Raw genomic sequence first — 23,567 nt, forward strand, 5'->3', positions numbered from 1 at the left:
CTGAGAATCCCTGAAAAGCTTAGTTTTCATGCTGCATTGGAATGGAAACAAGTTTTGAAGCTTTGCAAGCTTTCACAGAACAGATCTGTTGGCCTCTGGCCACTGCTGCTGCCTTCTCTTTGCTTCAGCATAGTCTGGCCAATTCAGTCATGTACAGCAGAGCAGTCAAAAGCTTGTTTAAGCTCAGGCTTTTTCGGTTTTGTTTTCTCTACCAAGATAACAAATTTAAGTACCAAGCAGGGTCATTTGTGCAACACTGTGTTTTGTTATGGGCTTCTTGCCATTAGAAATCAGACGTAACCAGAGAAATTTTGTGTACTTCTTCAAATAGTCATTAGAGGCAAAAACTGACTTTGACTGAGTTTGAAATGGTGGTATAGAGATGCAGAACTTTTTATATGCTAAAAAGGCACATTTTTTATTCCATTTTAATTTAATAGCTTACACTACCACCCAACATACAAAAATTGCCAAGTAAGGTCTTTCTGTGATGCTCTCTGGTTGTACTAGTATCACAAGGTTTAAGAAGCACATGATGAAAAATACTGTTGGCTGATTGTTCCACTGTTCATTGTTCCACTGATTTCAGTTCCATTTAGAATATAATTAGTGGGACATAATGTTAAGAGCCCAGCACAGCAGGACATGTACTGAAGGCACACATCCCACGTGCCTACAAGCAAGTGGTGCACAGCAGAATGACAGAGGGAAATGCCACTATGTGTGGCAAAGTGCTTTCCAGCTGCAGCTTTGCAGACAATATAGGATGAGGTAGGTTATTTAATCACACGGTTACCTTGAGCTATAGCATCACTGGGCTCTTGGATTTCCTTTTCCTCTTTCTCTTCTTGGACGCAGGAGGCCGCAGACATTTGGGCAAGAGCAGATGCACAGTTAGCAGCAACTCCTGTAAAGCAACAACACAATTACTGTATGACCAACATGTCCTCACCAGTCCCATACAACCTCAACAAGAGGTAGGGTCAAGGAAAGTTGGCTGGATATGCTTATGCTGTAGGACGTTCTATGCGTCCTACCATCCCTACTCCCACCATCCGCATTCCTATGCAAAACTGGGGCAGGATGCTGCATTTCTTTTTCCCAAACTCCCTCCACAAAAGTTACCATCCCATTTTATGAGTCTGCCATGACATGCCCCATGCAGCATTACCTAGAGCACAACTCAGCCGGGCTGCCCTCCTTAGTCCATCCAGGCTCACACAGATGGAGTCCTTCTCCTTCTGGTTCTGCTCTTTAGCTCCTTCTGCTCCCAAGATGAAGGCCAGCCCCTTGGAGCTGCCTGCCATGCGGCCAGTCAGTGGGGTGGACAAAGTGTCAATCAAGTTCTTCCAACAGCCAATTAAAATGTATCGGGCAAAAGCAATTCCTAGAGTGGAAAAAACATTAATACTATTACTACTGGAAAATGACACAACAGAAGCTTTATCATTAGTGGAAAAAAGTCAAGTCACATTTGTCCTCTGCATGCTGAACTACCAATTCACATGTATGATGTACTGATATACTTTCTTTTTAAATTGTCATTCTACACAATTTATCTGCATATGCTTTTGGTACATAACAACCCACTGCTGGTAGACATACCCTTACTTATAATACAGACATAGTACCTGCAACAACAGAATCATCTGTCTTCCGGTTTTGGGAAAGAGGAGATTGAGCTGAAGCAGATGCCATCAACTGGCCACCAATTGCACTGCTGCCCAAACCATCGATGTCTGCCAGAACATTACAAAACATCAGATTACCATTCAACACACAGATGATACAAGGAAAACATGTCTTACTGATTTCTGTGTTCAGCTAAGTACTCGCACCCCTGACTTCTCAGGTGTGCTTTTTTGTTACTCTTTCTGGCAGCCTTCTAAAGCCTTCGTATAAATGTGAGCTGTGGCATCTTAGGCTTTGCCCAGTACACCCAATGTTTTGTTGAACAGGGGAGACATCCCATTCTCAAAAGCTGCTCTCCCCCTCTTCAAGTTACACAGTGAACAGAACTTCCAGTAGAGATTTCAATGTATTCAGAACTTACCACACACTTAAATCTCCGCATTTCTTAGTATAATATTTCAAATCTTGCTAAATCCTGTATTTACATGTTTCCAGACCTCAGTCTGAGTCCTCAAGACACATTGGGATGCTATATCCTAAATGTGATTTTTACTAGACCTATATATGCTCAACCTCAACAAAAGAAATACAACTCTTTCTCCAACACAAAAAAGACCAGTTTCTCACAGAAATTTAATGTTAGGAACACCAGGTTAATTTCCTTTCTAACAGGCCCATCTTCACATCCAGGTATTCTGTTTTCCCAAGTGTTTCTTTCATCTTCCCAGCTCAGCAGCTGAAAGTAACACTGAGCTCAATACAATCAGCAAAAACCTTTCAGAGCAGTGCCCTTTGATCACCACTTATTGGTTCAGCTGAAGCCAGTGTTCTCCCTGCACACACTATTTTAATTACATACACATTAAAGCAGAAGGTGCATTTTATATCAATACAGTATCATAGCCATCCTGCTGTCTTTCAGCTGACAGAATTTGATTTTCTTCCACTCGAAGCTAAGGATTGCTTTTAAGCACTTGTGCTCCAGGTTTTCAGCTCCTCTCTAGTGCCATTTGGCATATCCCTGGCATAGTTCAAGCCTGAACCAAGGGGAGTCCAATCTGTGGAAGGCTTCCAGGATCAGATGCCACTATTTATATTTGTACTGCACCGCAGGCACACTGAAATGGTCTTGCTATGGCATCAAGAAAACAGCAGCCTTACTGTTTATCATTAACAAGTATCAACTCTACCCGAACTGAAGCTGATAGAATTAAGAGATGTTTTGGTTCAGTCAACAAAAATCTCCCTGTCTCCCAGGGACAGTTCTGATGTTTTTTTTATCCTGCGCTTCAAAACCACCCTGATGACCCAGAACAAACAATTAAGTACCTGCCACAGCTAGGTCTGGCTCCTTCTCTACTGATAATTCCATAAGACACCAGCATGATGACATGCTGTTCTGTATGTAACACAATAACAATTGTAGCTTGTTTTAGATATGTTTGGAAGTTAGCCATGCCACCATAATATTGTACTGACCCGTCAGCATGCTGGTTAGTGGAAGGCTGTGTTCCTCAGGGCTTCCCCAGTATCCAGCTTCCCCTAGCATGTTCCTTTCAAGTACCTGGTGGTACAGTTCTTCAACCCATGCCTGGGAAAATACCATCAACACTCCACTGGACTGGATCTGCTTCATGAACTCCTTCTGCAGAGAACCATAAAAGCCAGATGTAAGACAGCAGTGTACAGCATCAGCCCCCAGATACACTTTTGAGTAAGGAACTGCAGAAGTAGAAATTAAATTATGAAAAGAATTAATGGAGGATTGCAATCTTAGAATTGTTAAGGCTGGAAAATATCTTTAAGATCAAGCCCAACTGTCAGCACAATTAAATCATGTCCTGAAGTGCCATATCCACATATTTTCTGAATGCTTCCATGGGCAGTCTGTTCCTCTTCCTTACAACCCTTTCCATTAAAAGAAATTTCCTAATATCCAATCTAAACCTCCCCCAGCACAACTTGGGATTGTTTCCTCTAGTCTTGTCACCTATTACCTGGGAGAAGAGGCCTACCCTCACCTCACTACACCCTCCTTTCAGGGAGTTGTAGACAATGAGAAGGTCTCCCCTGAGCCTCCTTTTCTTCAGGCTAAACAATGTCAGCTCCCTCAGCCATTCCTCATAGGACTTGGGTCTAGACCCTTGACCAGCTTTGTTGCCCTCCTCTGGATTCTCTCCAGGACCTCAATGTCCTTCCTGTACTGGGAGTCCAAGACAGCACACAGGATTTGAGGTGCAGCCTCACCAGTAGAGGGACAATCCCTGCCCTGGTCCTGCTGGCCACACTATTCCTGATACAGGCCCAGGATGCCATTGGCCTTCTTGGCCACCTGAGCACACACGCTGGCTCATGTTTAGCTGGCTCATCAGCACTCCCATGTCTTTTTCCCCCAGGCATCTTTCTAGCCACTCTGCCCCAGCCTGTATTGCCACACTGGGTTCCTGTGACCCAAGAGCAGGATCTGACACTTTACCTAATTGAACCTCATTCAATTGGCCAGGCTCTATCAACCCAGCCTGTCCAGATCCTTCTGCATCTATCTCTGCAGTTGAGAATGATATGAACATGAACAGCTCTCCCTTCTCCTACTGCAGTTGATGCAAGATGCAAATCAGAATGACAGTTCTTGCACAATGACAATGGGACACACTGATCTCTTGCTATTTTCACAAGGTATGAGTAGGATCTCAAATCCAATTACAAGTTGTGGCACCTAATGTTGTGTGCTGAACAACTGGGCCTTTCTGCCTTGAACAGTCATCACAGATGATTATTGACTAGAATGATCTCTAGGAATACTTTGGTCATGCTCATGTTGTGCACACTGAATCCTCTAGAGGATATCCTGAGTCACGGATCTGCACTTGATCTGCTGCAGAACACACCAGATCTAAGGATGATGTTAAACTCCATTTGTTTTTGAGATGATCTAAATTATAAATTCTCTTACACTGGAAGTTCAGCAAAAATTATACATTTTGACACCTTTTATATTTTTTCCATATATCACAATTTTTTTTTGTTGTTTTTCAGAAAACTCTGAAACAATGTATCTTGGGCAACTAAGTTGAAAAACATGGATCGATGTTTTATAACTCACAGTCTTGAAAACTATTTTTAAAAAGCCCAAGAAGCTGAGGAATTCCAGGTGTAACAAAACTCATAATTTTATGATCATAAAAAAAATCATACAAACTTCTTATTTTTCACTTTAACTTCTCATGTCTTCATCTACAGAAATTCAGTTGGAGTATTAGGCAAAAAGAACCAGTTGCAAGATGAAGGAAGGTATGTTCATGCACATTATCAAGAGACAACACTTGCTATATCACATGATGCTAATCTATTCTGAAAATAGTTCAACCATCAAAATGACTGCGACCTTAATGACAACCAGTAAGCAGCATTCCTTCCCACCAAATCACAGCGTAATTCAGATGCACGACACTTATCATGCAAGATTCATAAGCAGCTTGGAGAATGCTTTATTTGCAATTACTATTTCTCCACTTAGCAAGCAGCCAGAAGGATTTATGTGTGGGCTGGTTTATGTGAAAGGAAGCAAAATAAATTTTCATTTTCTAAAAACAATTGTCCCATATTCCCCAACTCACCAACAAGACAGGGGCTTGGGCAGGCTTCTTCCTGTAGTAATCAGAGTTTGCCAATTTTAGGTTGAGCAGCAAAGCGTAATGTGATACCACATAGAGACTGTCTGCATTCATCAGAGTCTGGAAGTTGAAATTTAGGTTTCCCTCAAATCCTGGTGAGTGCATCATACCTAACAAAAACACCACGTGAGCTCTTATATTTTACAGATTTTTCCTGGAAAAAATATCAGAAACTATCCCTAGCATTTTGGCAGCAACAGATTGCTAGAATAGTTAATGAATCATCAGTAGAAATTACTCGACTAAACATAAGAACAGGGAATAGAAAAACAAGTAGTTCATCTAGAATGCAAGGAACACTCCAGTCACAGTCCAGCAAAGCAACGTGCTAAATCTGAAATATGCAAGGAACTCTAGCATTCATTGGGATGACTGTCACGTATAAAGCAAAGGGCAGGATACCTCTGCTGTGCTAATTGGAAAAGTGAGGTGGAAAGGAGCAGACCCAAAGCCTGTGTACTTAACTGAGAATACACTGCACCAAAAGGTGCTAATGAGATTAAGAGTCCTTTTAATCCCCCAGTAAACCCGCTCTGGCTAAGTCAGTTGCTGGATGGGGACTGAAGTGCTCCACACCTTGCATGATCAGTCTGTAATCATCATTCTCTCCATGGCCTAGAGGTATGTGGACAAATATCCAGGGACAAGCTGGCTGGAACTAGTTAAAACTCCAAGTTTATTTCACACAAGGCCTACTTTCTAAATAGCTGAGCACTTGCACTTCTGTCAGACCCAGAAATCACCTGTAAAGTACTCACTAGTCCTGAAAACAATTATTTGTATGAAGCCATGCCTAGTAGCACAATCCCTTCTTTCCATGGATGGCAAATAGCTGATAGAAAAACATCAATCATGAGCACGAATCCCCATGTTCTGCAGTTTGAAACATGGGGAAAAAAAAAGAAAACCACCAAAAAACAAAAAAACAAAACCAGAAATACCAGATCCACCCACACAACTCACAATATTTCATGGTTTTCACATCAACTGTGAAATCCATTCACATAATGTCAATTAGGGAAGATTAAGAAGTCAGTTTTAGCCTAAAGGAATGTTTGAAATGGAACAAAAACCAGCTTCCAAGGTTAGTTACATGATGAAGCAAAGCTGTGTCATTTGTTAAATGCTGCAGTGGTTTACTGTCAATCTGTTCTTCCCACCATAAAGCTCATACCACTACTTAGATAAAATACAACAAACATAAAGCTCATACCTCTTCTTAGATAAAATACAACAAACCATTAACATTAAAAAAAAAAAAAAAAAAATCCACACACAGAAAAGAAGCAAATGTTTTTCTTGCCTCGTGAGAGTTTGAAAGCTCTGTGCTGCTGCCTTCTCGGACTTGCCACTGTCGTCACTTTGGGGACGTGGATAAGGTGAGTAACTGTTTGAGGGTGGATTTAGAAAGAGAGTAACTGTTCCAGGGTGGGTCGAAAAAATGAGTATCTGTTCAAGGGAGCAACCTTTGTGGAAGAAGGGTGATAGGGTTGGCCACAAACCACACCCGCACAGGCTGGCACTGTTTGAGGTAGATTTCTCATGGTGAATGTTAACAGAGAACCTTTACCTAGTACCTAAACTGCAACCATGTGCTTGAAAGTAGCCTGCGAGTAGTTCTAGTGATTTCTTCGTCACTGAAAACAAAGATGCATCTTAACACTCTGTCGGATGGAGGATCATGATATTGATGTGGATATCTCCTACTGCTTTTTTTGTCTTATCTCTCTTAAATATGTACCTCAGGGACTAGAACCTGCTAGAATAATAAAAACCTCAAGGCAGAGACATATGAAAAAGTAAAAAACAAGCAAACAAACAAACAAAAAACCCAACCAAAACCAACCAACCAAATAAAAAAGGCCACTTTATTTTTTATTATTTTTTTTAAAATGTGCAACCTCCTATACAAGACTACAATTAAAAAGGAAGGTGTAGAAGTGCACAGAAAAGTGGATACTCATACTCCATTGAGGGCATGTATTTGAACACCAAAAAGCATTGGGGAAAAATACGTTCCTTAACTTCTAAAATATGGGAAAACAAACAATTGCATTTACAAGATGCTGAGATCACAGAAACAGAAGATGATACTTACCAGCATAAAAGCCTTCCCTCTAAAAAGTGTGGAACCAAAACTGAAGATGGGCTAACTTACTCCTAACTTTAGAGTTAACCAACTTACTTGCAAATTTTAATTTCACAATAACTCTGCTTAGCTGACTTCACCTTTTCCATGGTTATGTCAGCAGCGCCTTAAATTCCTACCTTCATTCATTGCCTTCCAATCCTATGAAAACATCCCAATTTTGCTGTGCTATCTATAGAAGGACCTGGCTTGTAGGAAATAGCACTAAATTGTATTATTCTTCCAAAGTGTAAGAAAAATCACAAAATGAAACAAAGCAGTTAAATAAGGTCTCCCAGAAACAAAAAAATGCTACTTCTGTACAGACTCGTCTCAGAACTGCATCTATGTCTTTTCTCAACTCCAATCTCAATGAACTCTAAAATTTCCCAATGTATTCTTCAAGAACTATACATAAATAAACATTGTATACACAATGAATGGGATCAATCCCTCTAAGTTGATCACCTAATTTGTGCCTTGAGCAGCTGGTGCTAATGAAAGACTCCTAAAATAAGGGCCTACACGTTGCTTATACAGGGAGACAAAACTCATGTCTCAGAGCCTCCCCAGGGGAGTTCTTACCACCGACATTTGTTTCAACTTTCGGAAGTCTCTCTCTCTCTAAAAGTCTTCAAACTCATGGCTCTCTCACCTACACAGGAGCACAAGTTCTTATGTTCTCACCTCAAGAGGAGCGATGGACATTTGCTTAAGATCTGAGGTGCAAGGTAAAGGACTGCTTCAGTTGGACTGAGTCTCATTCCAGGTGTCCAACAGAAACAGGAACCGCCCAGATCTTACGAAAGCATGAGATTACAAGCCTGCAACAGCCACATCTCCATGAAAACTCCAGGATACCTCTTCCAGGCTGTCTTAATACAGTGACTTGCTACTCCACTTTTCCATGATTCCTTACTGAATGGTCTCTTTTACAAGTACTTCACCAAATCCATCCGGAAATGTGGTGTACATTTTTTAAGTACAGATTTAACCACAGGGGTGGCTTTCTTAGAAAAGTGAAAGGTCTCTCTCAACAATCTAAGTCCAAGACTAGGTATCTTTTTAAGATATGCAAACCACTAATAATAGATTTAATGCAGAAATTGAGCTATATTCTTCCATTTTTCTCACTGCATTACTCATACTGAATGCCAAGAAAAGCTATATTTAGCCTTAAAATCTAGAATTCTCCTAGGTCCACATCTTCCAAAGCTTTAAAGCACCCTATAAAGACTACAGACAAAAGGGGAAAGAAGTGGCATACTCATTCCTGCTCAAGGGAACAGGTACAGAAAGATTTCAGCTAGAGGTCTAGCACTGGTCTTTCAGCACAACCTCATGATTATCCTTTTTCAGGAAAAAAGTGACAGAGCTTTTTTTTCTGTCACAGAAAAAAGCTTCTGTGACAGAAAGGGTGTCCAAGTCCCTCAATTAGGAAAGTAGTCAATGTTAAGGGCTCTTTTAAGGTATTTCCTTTCTGTGATATAAAATCTCCAATGTTTCTTAAGAATACCATTTATCATCTTCCTGAGTTAGGGTTTATTTGGGTAGCATTTAAACAGGCTATCAGGAATATAATCTTATTCACCCAGCTTCATATCTAAATTATGCTTTATGATGATGGGAAGAGTACCTCCTTCTGACTCTGCATGAGTTTAATGTGTGTGAGAGAGCACAAATGAATGAAGCAATGATTAGGAGATGAACAATAGGAAAGGCAATTGCAATAAAGTAACTCAGAGAAACAGAGACATATTTTAGCAAACATTTTCATTTTGGCCACTGTCAGGAAAGCAAAACCTTTCTGAAATATATATTTACACATATTTTAAATATGCTATCAACAGGACAAACTAGCCTTTGCATGCCTCTTTTTGTTTGTTTGACAGGTCAAGGTCTTAAATATGCTAATCATGAAAGAACTGAAGGTATTTAATCTCTTAGAAGGCAAGATCTTAATTTTTCACTTGGTCTGGGGTTTGAGCTTTTTATTTCCTGTCATATTAGGTAGCAGCATTAAGAAAAACAAAAGAGTGAAGACAAACTCTCCTCTTTTACAATCCTTTCTAGAGCTTATTGCTGTGGAATTGTTACCATCCTCTTTGTGAGGCTGGCATTACTAATAATAACAGTGCAGTGATGCACTAAGGTACTTATATCTCATTACAAACAAGTGATGGTACTTTCCACACCCCTCTCATGCTAAGGGGCAACCCCAACCTCTCTTTAATGACACTGTGTGCAAAGTTTCTCAACAGATGTTCACAAACCTGCAAAGAAGTATCTTGCTACAGCAAATCCCATTTCTTTATTGATTCAGAACATAATCCAGAGCCTGTTAAGAGTCAATGGATTTACCTCCCTTTGAATCAGTGCCTGCATATTCATTTTGATTTGCCCTAAGTGAAGTGTGTTCCTGTGGTGGAGGAATGTATGGTGTGAAGCCCAAACCTCCTCATTCTGGCTATATTCTCTGAAGATGAAATCCTACAAGGGAATCTGTGTACAGTGCTGTCGGAGTGTGCATGCTAGTTAGACAGTAAATATTTTCTTGCAAACCTGAGCAGAATGTCGAAGAGAAGCTCTGCAGTGCTCCATCCACTTCTTCTATGCTAGGAAGAGCTATAAGCCTGGGAAGAAGTGCTTCAAGTGACTGGATAAAGAGCCGTGCACTGTGTTGGTCTGCTTCTTGGCTCTTCAGCAATTTCAGAGAGAGAGCAGCAGTGCGTAAGGACCTGTGACCTGGACAATCCCGTGGTGTCTGCTCCTCATCAGCCAGGGAACAATTGTCAGAGCCTATGTCTGAGACATCAGACCTGCCCGAATCCTTTTCTGCTGCCATGGAATACTGATCACATGAGTCAAACTCAGTCCTAGAAAGGTCCTGGTCATCTACACTGAAGTTACTTTCACTGTACCTGGATCCATAGGATCGGGTCTTGCAATCAACTGATAAAAAGTTAGTTATATCTGGATAGACTATGGTGTGGCTTCTTTGAACAACATCTGGCTGGTCAATGGTTTCTGACTCTGGTTCTCTGTAATGAATCTCTTTGCTTTCATGTCCAGCTGGAGATGGCAGGGAGATTTTTTGATTTTCTGGATTATCCTCTGGAGTTGTTTGTCCCATATCCCCTTCCAAAGTAGTCTGACCAGTGTCTGTGGTAACACTAATGCTAATATCAGGACTCTTCTCATTTCCTGATTCCCAGGCAGGGTTTTCTGAGGACAGGATGCGTCTCTGCCACCTGAAGTCAGCATCATTGATCTCCATGGAGTCCCTGCTTGTCTCGGTCCCATCCTTCAATTCTTCTAAGCGCTGGAGCAGCAGCTGGATCTGCTCTTCACTAAGACCCCTCCCTTGGCTCAGTTCATCTAACGCTCCAAGCAGGGCAAAGACGCAGGACACTGAAGCATAACAGGCTTCAATACCACCTTTGATGCACGCTTCCGTCATCCCATCCATGATACTACAATCAACACAGAGTTTATTTAAGTGATGCAACATGTATGGTGAGCACATCACTGTCATTCAACACCATCTTTCCATAACCAGGAGAAAAAGAAGTAATAGTCTTATCCGGTAAGACTATTCCTGGGAAAGACAATTAGTGTAAGAACAAATTATTAAGTCTCCCATGCAAACATGGTCATTCTGTAAAAAGGAGCGCAAACAAGGGAAAGTTGCCATGCATTTATACCAGCATGCACAGGATGTTCTCTCTTACAGACAAGCACTTAAACTAAAAAAAAAAAATCTCAACACCCAGCTGAACTAAATTTAAAGGCCATCTGTGTCCTGAAAATGATCTTATCTACAAGATATGATCTTTATAAGAGCTGAGAACCCTTCTTGCTCAATATAACAATGTTTAAATTTTCTATGACCTTCTTTGACTTCATCTTGAAAATCAACCTCTAAAGAAACTCCTATTTATTTTACTGCAAATTTAAGGACCCATACTCAAAAATTTTCATCTGTAAACCAACATATTTGGGAATTTGGGCAAATTCAACAAGGTAGTTATGTAGGTCCTTACAAACAGGCCCAGACTGATGACAAACCAAGCAAGAGATTTTCCACTTTCAGAGCTTATTTAACCAGGCAGATACCCTGGTTCATATGGATATGCTCCTGAACTGCTTAAGTGTTCTGTGTGCAAAGGTTTAAGACAGAAGAAGCTAAAGAAGGAAACAAAGCGTACAGCTTGAGAAGATCCAGATGGGATTTTCTTTTAGAAATAGACCTCTTCTTCGATTCTGACTCAGAAGAGCAGGGCCCTGCCAAATCACAAAGCTGCCGAGGACTGCCAAGTATCTGAAATGAAAGGAAACAGAAGTAAGTAGAAGATTATCTAAGCATTTTTTAATTACAATAAATAAGTCATAATTCTATCAAGCCCTGGACCCCGAGGTAGCACTACAGTATTTTCTCACAGCAAAGGAAAACAGCATAGTGATGTTCTACTTATTAAAGCTACCTTTCCTCTTTTCAGAGGCAGAAAAGCAAGTAAAGGAGAATATTCAGCAAGAATTACATTTAGAATGTTCTCTGGTGCTTTACATTTTTTACTGATTTTTTTTTTCATCGACACTGCACACAAGACAATTTTTATGCCTACATAAATATTTTTTATTATAGTTTATACCAAAGGAAGCCTCTCTCCTCAATCACCTCATTACAAAATTGCGGAGTCATGCAAAGGTAGGCAAATTAATTCCTTCAGACTCAACCTGCTAGGTGGCACCTTGTTAATACCCACCAGGAAATACAAACAAGCATGTATTAATAAACCCAAAGAAGCAACAGGTATATCCTGCACAAAACAGCATTAGACTAAGCTTTTCCTAAAACTTCAGTTATCATCTTGCTATTGTTTAAAATCAGAGAAAGACAATGACAGGATTACTGTTAGTTTAGACAGAAACCAAGTGGGTGACCGTGTGGTGTTTTCAGAAATGGAACAGCCAAGGTATGCACAAGCTTGATGGAAATTTCTCTAGGAGATACCACTGCTCCTACAAATTATATAAGTTACCTTGTCTTCCACAACATGAGAAAGGAAAGGTGCCCATGTGGAATGGAAAAGTCCATGATTTCAGCTAGTGCTCAAATAAGTCTCCCAGTGCTCCAGTTCCAGTGCTCTCAGAGGCACTGGGCAAGAGGCCAGAATGGACTGGTCGTGACATGGCTTCTTAAGCCATTGGCAGCTTTCTTGTATCTATTAAAAAAAAAGCTCCAAGAAACTGGATTTCAAAAACCTGGCATGTAATCAAATCATATATTCACCTTAATGCTTGGAAACCACACTGTGAGGATGTCTGGGGAAAGATGCCAAGGAAGTTGCAAACTGAATTATTATACTCTATCTCACCCAAAAGAGCAGTCATGACTCAGTGATAGGATCACAGCACCTGCAGCACCACAGCATGAGCACCAACAGAGGTGCCACAGTAGCTTGCATTATGGAGACAAATACAGCTATTACAACTGCATCAAACTATTTGTCAGAGTGGTGCTGATGTACCAGTTATGGTCAGAAAGGACAATTTTAACATTCCTAGGTGGGAAGGTTTGAAATGCATTGGTATGCACATATCAGCAATGCTCACTATTAAATAAACATTTTGTTTTACAAGCATGGATTTGCACATGTGATTACCCTACCTCTTTCATAATTTTGATGGCTTCTACTCGATGTTGAGGTGGTGGGTAAAGCAATATCCGGTGATACAGAGACTGTAGCACAGGCTTCATGGATTCCACTGACCCCACCAGTCGAACCAGTTCTGCTGCAATATAATATATGGTCCGTGCAACGGGCCCACTAAGGGCAGGTGCTGTGGAAGAACAACCTGAACCCCGGCCATGATCAGAGATCCCTGAGGAAGGTGAATCAGTCTCAAGGCAGATGCTGCTGTGGGCAGAGGTGATAGTTTTGTCATGGATTGGATTTCCCAGGATTACTATTAGGGCTGGACACAGTTGCTTCCTGACAAAGAGAAAAGCAGCAGATGGTAACTGGAAAAAAAATACTCTTACAAGAACAGATTGAAAATAGCCCATGGTTAAAAGAGATACACACTCTCATTTTAATGATCAAACAGCAGTGGTTAGATTCAAAAACAATTATTGCAGGCTTTTTTCATCTCCCAAGCATCAGCATGGTAGTCCATATGGAAATACCTCTGTGCGCTGTAGAAACATGGTATGGATTTTGCAAGTTCACGTTGCTGCACAGTGCTGTCCATTTACAGGATAGCATGGCTGCCTCTTTCACTGGCTGCAGCTTACCACAAGGTAGAAATTCTAGGCTTCCACTGCTCAGTGTCTCTTTTTTTCAGTTCATCTCGGGAGCTTTAATAAAACCCGACTAAACAAGAACTGATCTATGTTAACTAGAAGGCTGAATGCCCCATTACTGAACTGCACATGCATTATTTTAGTATGCATCCCTTAGCTGTGAGCCTCTGTTTCACTGTCTTTTGGGAACATAATGAAAGCCCTCTACAATAAATCAAAGTGTCCACTGTACTACTCAGATGCCACTATACAGTAAATACCCATCCTTCCTTCAACTGTCTAACACTCATGTTATGTGATTCAACACCAGATCACTCTTCTGTGGAACCAAAGCCAGCTCAGCACTTTGCTCCATTAGCTGCTATTTCAGCTTTGCACTCACGCACTTGACATTTTACTTCAGTCTGCAAGACCTTAATTTAAGAAGCCAAGTGTTGCTTTAAAATTAGTCCCAAATCTGGTTTTCACCCACATCTCAGTGGTTCAAGCAAGTAACTCGAGCAAGCCCCCAATTACAAGTAACAATTAATAAAACACATCCTCATAGGTAACTAAATTTTATTTTCTCAAGGTATTATACAGTCCAGAATTTTCATTGCTTCTCTTAACAAGATTTCTGAAATAGCTCAGCTTCCCCAAGTCACAGAAAGAAAACCAGCTTCTAATACGACATCAGATAATGACTCTGAATCTGCTTATTCTGTTTATTTTTCCAATCAAGCACATTTCAAAACATAAGAATTCACTGCTTAAGAAATATGCCTGTCTCAAAGCAGGCATAATCACAGGTTGCAACAACAATATACTCCCCACACATCTTAGTCCTATCAAAGTGTTTCTGTATCAAACTATAGAGAATGCTGTCAGCACACAGAGCTAAATCTTCTCTGTCTGCTCCCTTCTTTATCTTCTTTGGGAACTGATTACAAAGTGCCTGTCAGAGTGAAAGCTGTGTACATGTAGGCAACAGCTCCTTAAAAAATAATGACAGCTACCAGTTTGGATCATAACCTCACCAGACAGATAATGTATTAGTGTGCACAAAATGTTAAAAATTATGTTTGCAGTTTAAACTGTTTCATATCCTCCTGGCGTTTTAGGGTATTTTCCCCCACTTAAGCAGGTAGCCGAAGCATGCACATTCATTCCTTGGCAGCAGTGCAGGTTAAGAAGTGCCACCCCTGATGGCTTGCCCTCATGGTGCACAGTTACACACAAAAACACCCATAGATTAGCAGCATAAACTGGATTGTCAAAAGGATGTAAATTGAAAATAAAACAGGAAGTGTTTTAACTGAGATCATTTCAGTGACTTGCATATAGGATGGCCCCACAGTCTGTCACACAGGCATAAACAAAGTGTTGTGTGAAATTCAGAGGCAGAAACTTCTGAAGTGAATCAGCCACATGAGAAGGAGTTCTGTTCTTATGTTAGACCTTCAAGCACTGAGTCCTTGTGCAACACTGCCAAGTGTTATCAGTCTGAAGACCTCCCAGTCTTGCAGCCACTGATGTTCCTGGAACAGCAGGGGGAGTTATGGGTCCCTCTACATGTTCCATCCTTCGAACTGGGCCCAAGTCAAACACTTCGAATTACAGGGTAAAAGCACTAGAAACACATTTGCCAATAACAGTCAAGGTAAAAGCACTAGAAACACATTTGCCAATAACAGTCGCATATATCTTTCCTTGATACAATCACCTGACAAGGTCAAAAGATGGCCACAGACTGCAAAGGAACTGCATATTATAGTTACATTCTTGCTTTATTACTATGACTCAATTACCCACAGGCTATAAAACCCCATTATTTCAATCACAAGGAAAGAAGGATTCAGGTGATAGTGATGGTATCAAACAATTTAGAAGTAGATATGAATACCAAAGATATCAAGCCTTCCTGGTGAAGCCTATTAAAAAGGAGCAGATCTTGATAAAATAGAAGCACCATTATTTAGCCTCAAATCTTACACAACAGTGCAGATCATAATAAGTATTTCTGGTCACCAGTACACTTTTGACACTAATTTTTCTTATCTTCCTGTATTATTGTATCAGAACATTAAGAATCTCAACAGTACCCTCCTACAACAAGCAGAGCATCTTTGTGTTTAATGCCACACACAGATCCAAACTATTGCAGAAAGCTAGGAGATTTTCTGTTCTGACTAAATCCATTAGACCTCATTACAGTGATAATTCACTACTGGGATTTAATGGGGTAGCTGAGCAGGCAGTCCTAACCAATTTTATATGAAGGACAGAAGAACTGATTGTAGGTTAACAGCAAGCTCTGATCACACCTGGGGACATTTTACAGGGTGCTTTTGCAAGGCTGTGGGGAGCAGGTCCTTTAACATTCACAAACTGAGTATTGGCATTAGCCTTCAGATGTACTCACCATATGAGATCAGTGAATCCTTTGTGCTGGTGCATGCTGGGGGAGGAACTGTTTAGCATGGAGAGGATACACTCCAAGTAAAGAAGCTGAAGTTGACGATTGTCACTGGCAAAGGAAAAATGCCATTCACATCATACTCAAACAAAGATTACTTGATTTTCTAAAATAACCACATTAGTTCACTTTAAAATTATACCATAATTTGCAGCAGTGATTTATTCTTCTTTCTATCAATTTACAATGGTGTGATCACCTGCATCATCGCATTTACTTTGTACCGACCACATGCAGCGATCTATTACTTAAAAAAAAAAAAAAGAAAGAGGAAGAATAAAACCCAAACAATTACTACAATTCAATCTAAAATCTTGGGAAGGAAGCCTTAAACACAGGGAGAAAAGACAAAAGAAAATTTTGAATTATTGAATAGCTTCTTCAAGCAATCAGAAGCATGTTTAGGCTACTCTCTTCTGTTTTGATTTTTAATTTTTTTTTTTTGGTGATGGCCACAATGGTCAAAAGTCAATGCCTACAGGCAGAAAGTCACACAATAACAGGGCTACCTTTCAGGGCCTTGCCAGTTACTCTGTCAGAAACATAAACTCAAAGAAAGCCTCATAAGAAAGAATATTAAAGAACCTGTGGATGCTTAGAACTTGTGACATGATACACTTGTGACATGCACTGTGCCTACTCTTAATGTTAACTGTGGGATCCATGGGACATGCAAGGCTGAGGTCTGCCTTAGGAAAGGAGCACTCCATGGCAAGTGCACCCACACTTTGGTTTTCACTACTAAGAAAACCAGGATTTAATAACTCGCTTTTGGTCAGAGATGAGAGCTGGAGGAATGCACTTTCTGATATATGACTGTAGGTCAAGGAAGATGTAAAGAATGGATTTATCTGAATTGAAATTAAGGAGTGAGAAATATTTGTTTTTCTGTCACTTCCTGAGCTCCTTTTGTTCACATATATGAATTTGCATCCAAGTACAACAATACCCATTTCACATGCCATGCAGAAAACGCTAAACCCTAAGGCTCAAAGCTAGATTTCTAACTCTGTGTTATGGGGGTTAAAAACTGCTGGCTTCTTATATATTTTAAAAGTTTTTCCTCACAACAGTCCATGCCTATCTGGAAAGATACATGCATTCCACATTCCAGGCACAGATGCCTTCTTTCCCAACAGCTTTCCTTACAATGTGTCTTAATGCAGATGATCATCACCTTGCAGTTAACACTTGCATGGGCATGCACAGGGTGTCCCTGCACTCTTGATTTTATTCTCTCAGATGCTGACACTGATTAAATAATGCTAAGTAAGGCACTCCTCTGAAATCCTGCTGTTATTAGAGACACTCATGGGAAGAAAGTCTGCAGAACAACTGCACATAGATGCCTGTGCTATCTTTGCCTCTGGTAGTTTCTGAAAATTGTACAGCACATAACACACTTACTGTCCAAAACAACCACATTTTAAAGTTAATATCACACATTTTCAAGTAGGTAGTGCATGATATTCCTAAATTGGAGAGATTCTTTGATGGCACAAATTACTTCAATTGGATAAATGCTGCCTAAGAAAGACAGATTTATTCATTCTGAATATAGTATCTGTTAGGTCTTTCCATGGTTCTTGTAACTGTTACTCTCTCTATGATGTTTCTTCCATCCAGAAAAGAAAACCTCTCCTTGGATTAGTATTTTGATGCTGTATGGAAGGTACCTACAGATTAGATTTACTGGAAGCTCCTTAAAGCTGAACAGTGCACAAAGAAGGCAAATTAGCTCCTCATTGTAAGCAAGGATTAAATTAATGCATCATGAACAATAACTTTCCCTAGTAAATACTTCATTTTGCTCCATAATTCCCGAACTACAACAGTACAAACACAGGCATCAGTGAAACTCTCTATTTCCAGGTAATAAATTGAAATTACAAACTTAAATAACTCACTTTATGACCGCCTGGAGCTTCTCACAGAGCACAGTAAGGACAGATACAACATCATCACAAAGAGCCTCAGCTGAAGTACCTCCAAAAAGGACAAAGATCAGAGGCATTACATGTGTGCAGCTGGATTACAACATCATTTAACTGCATGGGCTTTCAGAGATGGTCAGAGCTTCTAAACAAGGAGCAGGAATATGAAAATTCATAGAGAAGATGCAGTAGGGAAAGTTCTAGATTGGAAAGTAATCGCCACAAAATGCAAAAGCAGCAGTGTTAAATCCAGAGGGTGCACTAATTGCTTACATGCATTTACAGAAGGTTAGCTGAAATCAAATTCAGATAATAAAATAAGTATACAATTAAATAATAAAAAAGACTGGCTCCAGTATTTACACATGGCTGACTTCTGTATCTCTCCCCGCAGTTTCTCTCTTACACATTTTCTGATGCCTGACCAAATTCTGATTTTATAAAAGAATGCTTGTGCTCTTCAAAGATTTTAGTGTCTGTTCACACAAGTTCCTCTACAGAAATCCTGTGTGAAGGTCAAAACCAGGGACTACTTTTTCCTACTAGAAGACATTGAAAGTTAAGCCACAATGCAAACAGAAAAACATTCTCTTGTAAAATAATCACCTGGAAAATAGTCATTATGTAAACAATGTCTTTGGCCTGTAACAATCGCTTTCAGATTCCACATCCTACTCTGTGAATTCATTTCATTTCAGGAAGCAAAGGCACTTGCTAAAACTTTTCCCAGACCACTGAAACTCCTTAATTACAGAAGTTAGCAACTTGAAACAATAATTTATTGTTGAGTGCAATGCTGATATCGTGGTCCAAATGAAGACACAACTGGAAATGTCAAGAGCTAACAGGGCTGTCACAGTTCTTACCACAGGCAACCAAGAGAGCACCAAACTATAGAGAAGTTACGAAATGCTGAGGGTGCAACTCCCATGACATCAAACAACACTGTGGTGATAAAAGGAAAGTTAAGAATAAAAAAACTGTATTGGAAGGAGTAACTAAGAAATTATTACAAATACCTTGACTCTTGAATTTCTGCATGGTGTCAGGGTTTTCAACTATCTGTTGACGAAAGACAAAGGTGGTGTAATTGGTGTAAAGGGCAGAGGAATGTTATAGAAGCATTACTTTAACAGCAGAGCTTTCTTAAATTCATGTCCTCTCATTATTATTATTATTATTATTATTAGGGTTTTTAAGTGAACCTTTCGCAAAACATTTTTTAAAATTCCTTAAGATTTGTTTTAACGGTCATTTAGATTTAAGAAAATTGCATTTCATTTAGGTTAAATCTTTGTAAATCCTTAAGGGATTTCCTATGCCTAAAACAACTCAATAATAATTAGGCATGTAAATTGCATTGAAAATAACTGAGAGAAAAGCATAGTTTAGACTTCACAAACTACTTAGAAACCCAAATCAATTGAGTATTAGAGTTTAGAACACTGACAATGTTAATGATACAGTACCAACAGAATTAATGGCAGTCAGGAAATGAAAATGACCTCTTGCATCGCTTGGTTCAGCTGTGGTATGGGATTCATCCTATTGTGAACAACAGGGTCAAGCCAAATTCTCTCAAGCATCAATAACAAACTGAGAGGAACTAAATGAAGTTCTCATATGCTTTTTACCTACTCCTCAGCTAAGAAAAGAACTAACAAAATTGAATTTGCAGACCCAAAATGTTTCCGTTTGGTTGTTTGGGGTTTTTGTGGTAAATGCTTTGGCTAGTAAAATGAACCAACTTAGCACCAACAGAAAACAAGTTTACTTAAACTGATTAATTCTTTTTGCAGTTGCTCAGCAGGATAAAAGCAATCTAGTCTACTAATCTGAAACAGAAGTGATCATCTTAACCCAAAACAGATGTAAGGAAAACAATCTGTACATCTACAGTCCTTGAAATTTCCTAATAAATTGAACCTGACTTTTACAGATAGTACTTCTTTGACAATATGGTATTATCCAAAAGAGTACAAACAAATGTAAGAAGTCAGTGGAATTGCACATGTACCCAGAACATTTACAGTTGAAAATGTGCTGGGATGTCATTCAAACAGCTCTCATGTATTTTAATAATGAAATAAATAAAAATATATTTAAGTTTTGCTAACAAATAAAAAAAATTAATTTCATTAACTTAAAATTATCTTCTATGAAAAAGTAGAAGAAAAACCTCAATTACACTTTCCTTAGTTGAGAATCTGTTTTTGTTATATAAATATTTGTCATGCAAAAAGTTTTGGCAGAAGAATTTTAATAAACCTTAAAAAAAACAAGCAAACAAAATAAAAGAATGGAAAAGGCTGAGGCAACCTGACATCAGAACAAAGTCTCTTTTGTTTAATGGAAGGAAAAAAACCAACAAACCAGCCAACTAGAGCTGACAATGTGAGAGCTCTAAGGCAGGCATAGTCAGAGCCCAAAAAAGCTTTCTAACAGGATTAATTGAGGAAGTGTCAAACAAAAGCCATAAGGCATTCAGATGAACAAAACGTATGCAGCCATGGACATGGAACCATTTGTTGATGCCAGAAGGCTCACCATGTTTTCTTGCTTTTGCCGTAACTGTAAAGTCAAGTCACTCAACATTTGGCTGAGGGTTGCCCGCACAGCGGTGTTAATGCTCCGCTGGTGACAGCTAGATACATATGTCTCAATGCAAACCTGATGAGGAAACAAGACAGCAGTAAAAAGAGATCAACTACCACTTACCAGGAACACATTTTAGGAGGATACCAAGGTCTCTTGCATGCAGATAGTCAGCCTTCCTTATTTTTCTTATTGCTTTATTAGCACATTAGAAGGTTTTAGCAGTCTTGGTTGGAAAACCAAGTAAGTAGCATCTAGAAGCAGCCTGCAATTCAGTCTCACAGCTGTAGGAATGGTAGGGCTAAACTGGCACAGTCTCCTGCCAAACCCGAGTGATTTTGGCACTTTTCTCACTTTGTACAGAACTCATTGAATGCTGCTTTGACTGTTCATCTCTTGATACTTACTTGTAACTGTCTCTCTTCAAGTTTATGCCAGCAATGTAAATACCCTCCAATTGTTCAAGTTGGTTGTTTCTGATGTACAGGTACTTTCCACTTATTCTACGATAATTATTACATACTGTAACATATCTGAAAGCCTTTAAGGCCTTTCTTAACACAGAAAATGCAACAGGACTTTACCATAAATAACATGAACAATTGCCTTTCAATAACTGGCAATCCAGCAGAGAGCTCCTCTGCTCAGAGATCCTATGGGAGCCAAGATAGCATCAGAAGAACACTGACGGATCATCCAGCTAACAACTCCATGCCCAGCTGCTGGCAGTTTTCTGACAATGTGCTGTGCTCAGAGTTGTGCTTGACTTCTGCCCCAGGTGGTGTTGCACAAACGATGGCCAAAGTGTTAGACAGCTAGGACCCTGGGGACAGCACACTGCAAAGTGCAGTTTCCGTCCTTCATCAGGTACTTTGTGGGAGGTGCTGGGTCTCTGTAAGACCTGCTGTTACTGAAGTTAACAGCGTAAGCACATTGCACAGTAATTACTAAGTAGGTAAGTGTTGATGGAGTTGAGCAGGTTTGTGACAGAACTGTACAACACAATCTTCCTGAAGAAGCAGTTTTGGTCCTTTGTCCTATACTGAGCTTTATTGTTCACAATGACCACAAGAATCCCCCAAATCGAAAGCAAGCAACCAAAAAAAATGTAAATGACTGTTCACATACTTTTATATTTTTCAGTTTTAGTGTTTTTATTCTGCCATTGTTTGGATATATAACAAGTAAGAACTGAAAATATAAATTGAACTAGCTGTGAAAAATTATTAAAATATCAATTATTAAAAATATAAATATGTAGTATAAATTATATGCATAAGAGTATACATAAATGCATCTGGTATACATTTTTGAATGAGAAGGATATTATATGATGTAAAGTCATTTTTATAGCTCCCTAATGAGTTTTTAAGAGGGAAAAATTTAAGTGATCTGATTACATAGTCTGATCAGTACTGACAAAGGCACACAAACAAGACTCTTGGTTGTTTCTAATGCCTATTGAGATGAAACCAAGCTGCCAATAGGTCAGTGATGATGACGTTTTTGTGAGTTGGCCTGGACCACTTCTGCCCATCATTCAGCTATCGCTTGAATCCCAGTGGACAAAATAACCCTAAAAGCCTGTTAACCACATACAGCCCTTCACAGAGGCCAAACCATTCCAGTGCTGCTGAGATCATGCTTTTTGAGCTGTAAGCCTTTTTCTAGAGTACCTGAATTAATTAATGAAATACCACTCTTAGAGGTAGGCTGACTTTCTGGAAAGAGCATGGTTGATATTTCCTGCTTCTCTCCCCTCCCCATGTGAGCTAATAAGCAAACAATACTGTCCACTTGAGTTGCAATCTTACAGAAGGCCTGTGTTCTAAATGGCTGGGCAAGGTACCTTTTGAAAAACCACTGATGAAGAAGCAGCAGTAATAATGCGAGAGCTCAGGGCTCCAAAGAGGTGTGCAATGGACATTTTGATCATTTCATGCACTCGGGGACTTCCAGCTCTATGGCATGCAAAACACAACTAAGAGCAAAACACAGAAGGGTTAGCTAATGAAACACAACAAAGTTACACAAAACAAACCTCCACAAGGCACACAGAAGCAACAAACACACACATAAAAACAAGCAATAGTATCAACTAAATTTTCTTGTAGGTGTCTAGGCAAGCATGGGAAGGTGCTCAGGGCAAGATTTCATCTATTTTTAATACTACTAGTCTATTTTCAATACTGTTAATACTTAGAGAACAAATTATAGTACTCTTCATGTTGGATGCTTCCTTAATTTGAAGCTGATAAGGTTCAGAAAGATTTTGAGTGCCATTGTTTTGTACACATGAGTTGCAAATGATCAGGCAGTGCAAAATGGCCAGACTGTAGCTTTGTTTGTCAGAGACAGTCCTTGGGGAGTTCCACCAGTAATGAAAGCAGTACCTTTCCCATCCTGCAGTGGCTCTACTTGCTACAGAGTGCAGACTAGGAAAAGTAAGGGACTGACTTGGAAAGAAATTTTAAATAGCATGGGCTCTGGAGCAGAAAGCTCCTCTCTGCCACCTTTCCCTTAGAGCAAGTCAGAAGGTAAACCAAATGCTGAACTGAGAAATGATTTTCTGTTTCCTACTGGTTATACACTGGATAATTCCGATATAAAGGCATAGTGTTGCCACCCGTTAAAGTCTTTGCCTTACCTAAAGCCTGGGCAGGAGGAACCTAGGGAAGCATGTATGTGCCTGGTAGCATTTTCTATTTAGAAAGACCTAGGCTATTTAGAAAAACCTGAGGCAGTACTTTCTCAAGAAGTGTGAAGAAAATAACTGTACCGCCAAACACTCAAAATAGAAGCAAGGACACTCTGTATTACTGTTTGCTTGAGTTCATTGAAA

At 39.7% G+C, this 23,567-nt stretch overlaps 1 protein-coding gene across 1 annotated transcript in view; it reads right to left on the bottom strand.

Annotated features, from left to right (window-relative positions):
• ARFGEF3 (ARFGEF family member 3) overlaps positions 1-23,567 on the bottom strand; it is a 79,868-nt gene that overhangs the window by 24,068 nt on the left and 32,233 nt on the right. The window contains exons 6-17 of the mRNA XM_062488912.1: positions 20,678-20,800; positions 19,150-19,192; positions 18,104-18,182; positions 16,143-16,247; positions 13,106-13,430; positions 11,643-11,755; positions 9,997-10,907; positions 5,250-5,416; positions 3,112-3,277; positions 1,632-1,739; positions 1,172-1,387; positions 797-907 (exon numbers count right to left, since the gene is read on the bottom strand). Of these exons, the coding sequence (XP_062344896.1) occupies positions 797-907; positions 1,172-1,387; positions 1,632-1,739; positions 3,112-3,277; positions 5,250-5,416; positions 9,997-10,907; positions 11,643-11,755; positions 13,106-13,430; positions 16,143-16,247; positions 18,104-18,182; positions 19,150-19,192; positions 20,678-20,800 (2,467 nt within the window). The remainder of the gene's footprint in view (positions 1-796; positions 908-1,171; positions 1,388-1,631; positions 1,740-3,111; positions 3,278-5,249; positions 5,417-9,996; positions 10,908-11,642; positions 11,756-13,105; positions 13,431-16,142; positions 16,248-18,103; positions 18,183-19,149; positions 19,193-20,677; positions 20,801-23,567) is intronic.

Source organism: Cinclus cinclus, chromosome 3 (assembly GCF_963662255.1).
Source record: "Cinclus cinclus chromosome 3, bCinCin1.1, whole genome shotgun sequence".
In the NCBI taxonomy this organism is placed as follows: Eukaryota; Metazoa; Chordata; class Aves; order Passeriformes; family Cinclidae; genus Cinclus; species Cinclus cinclus.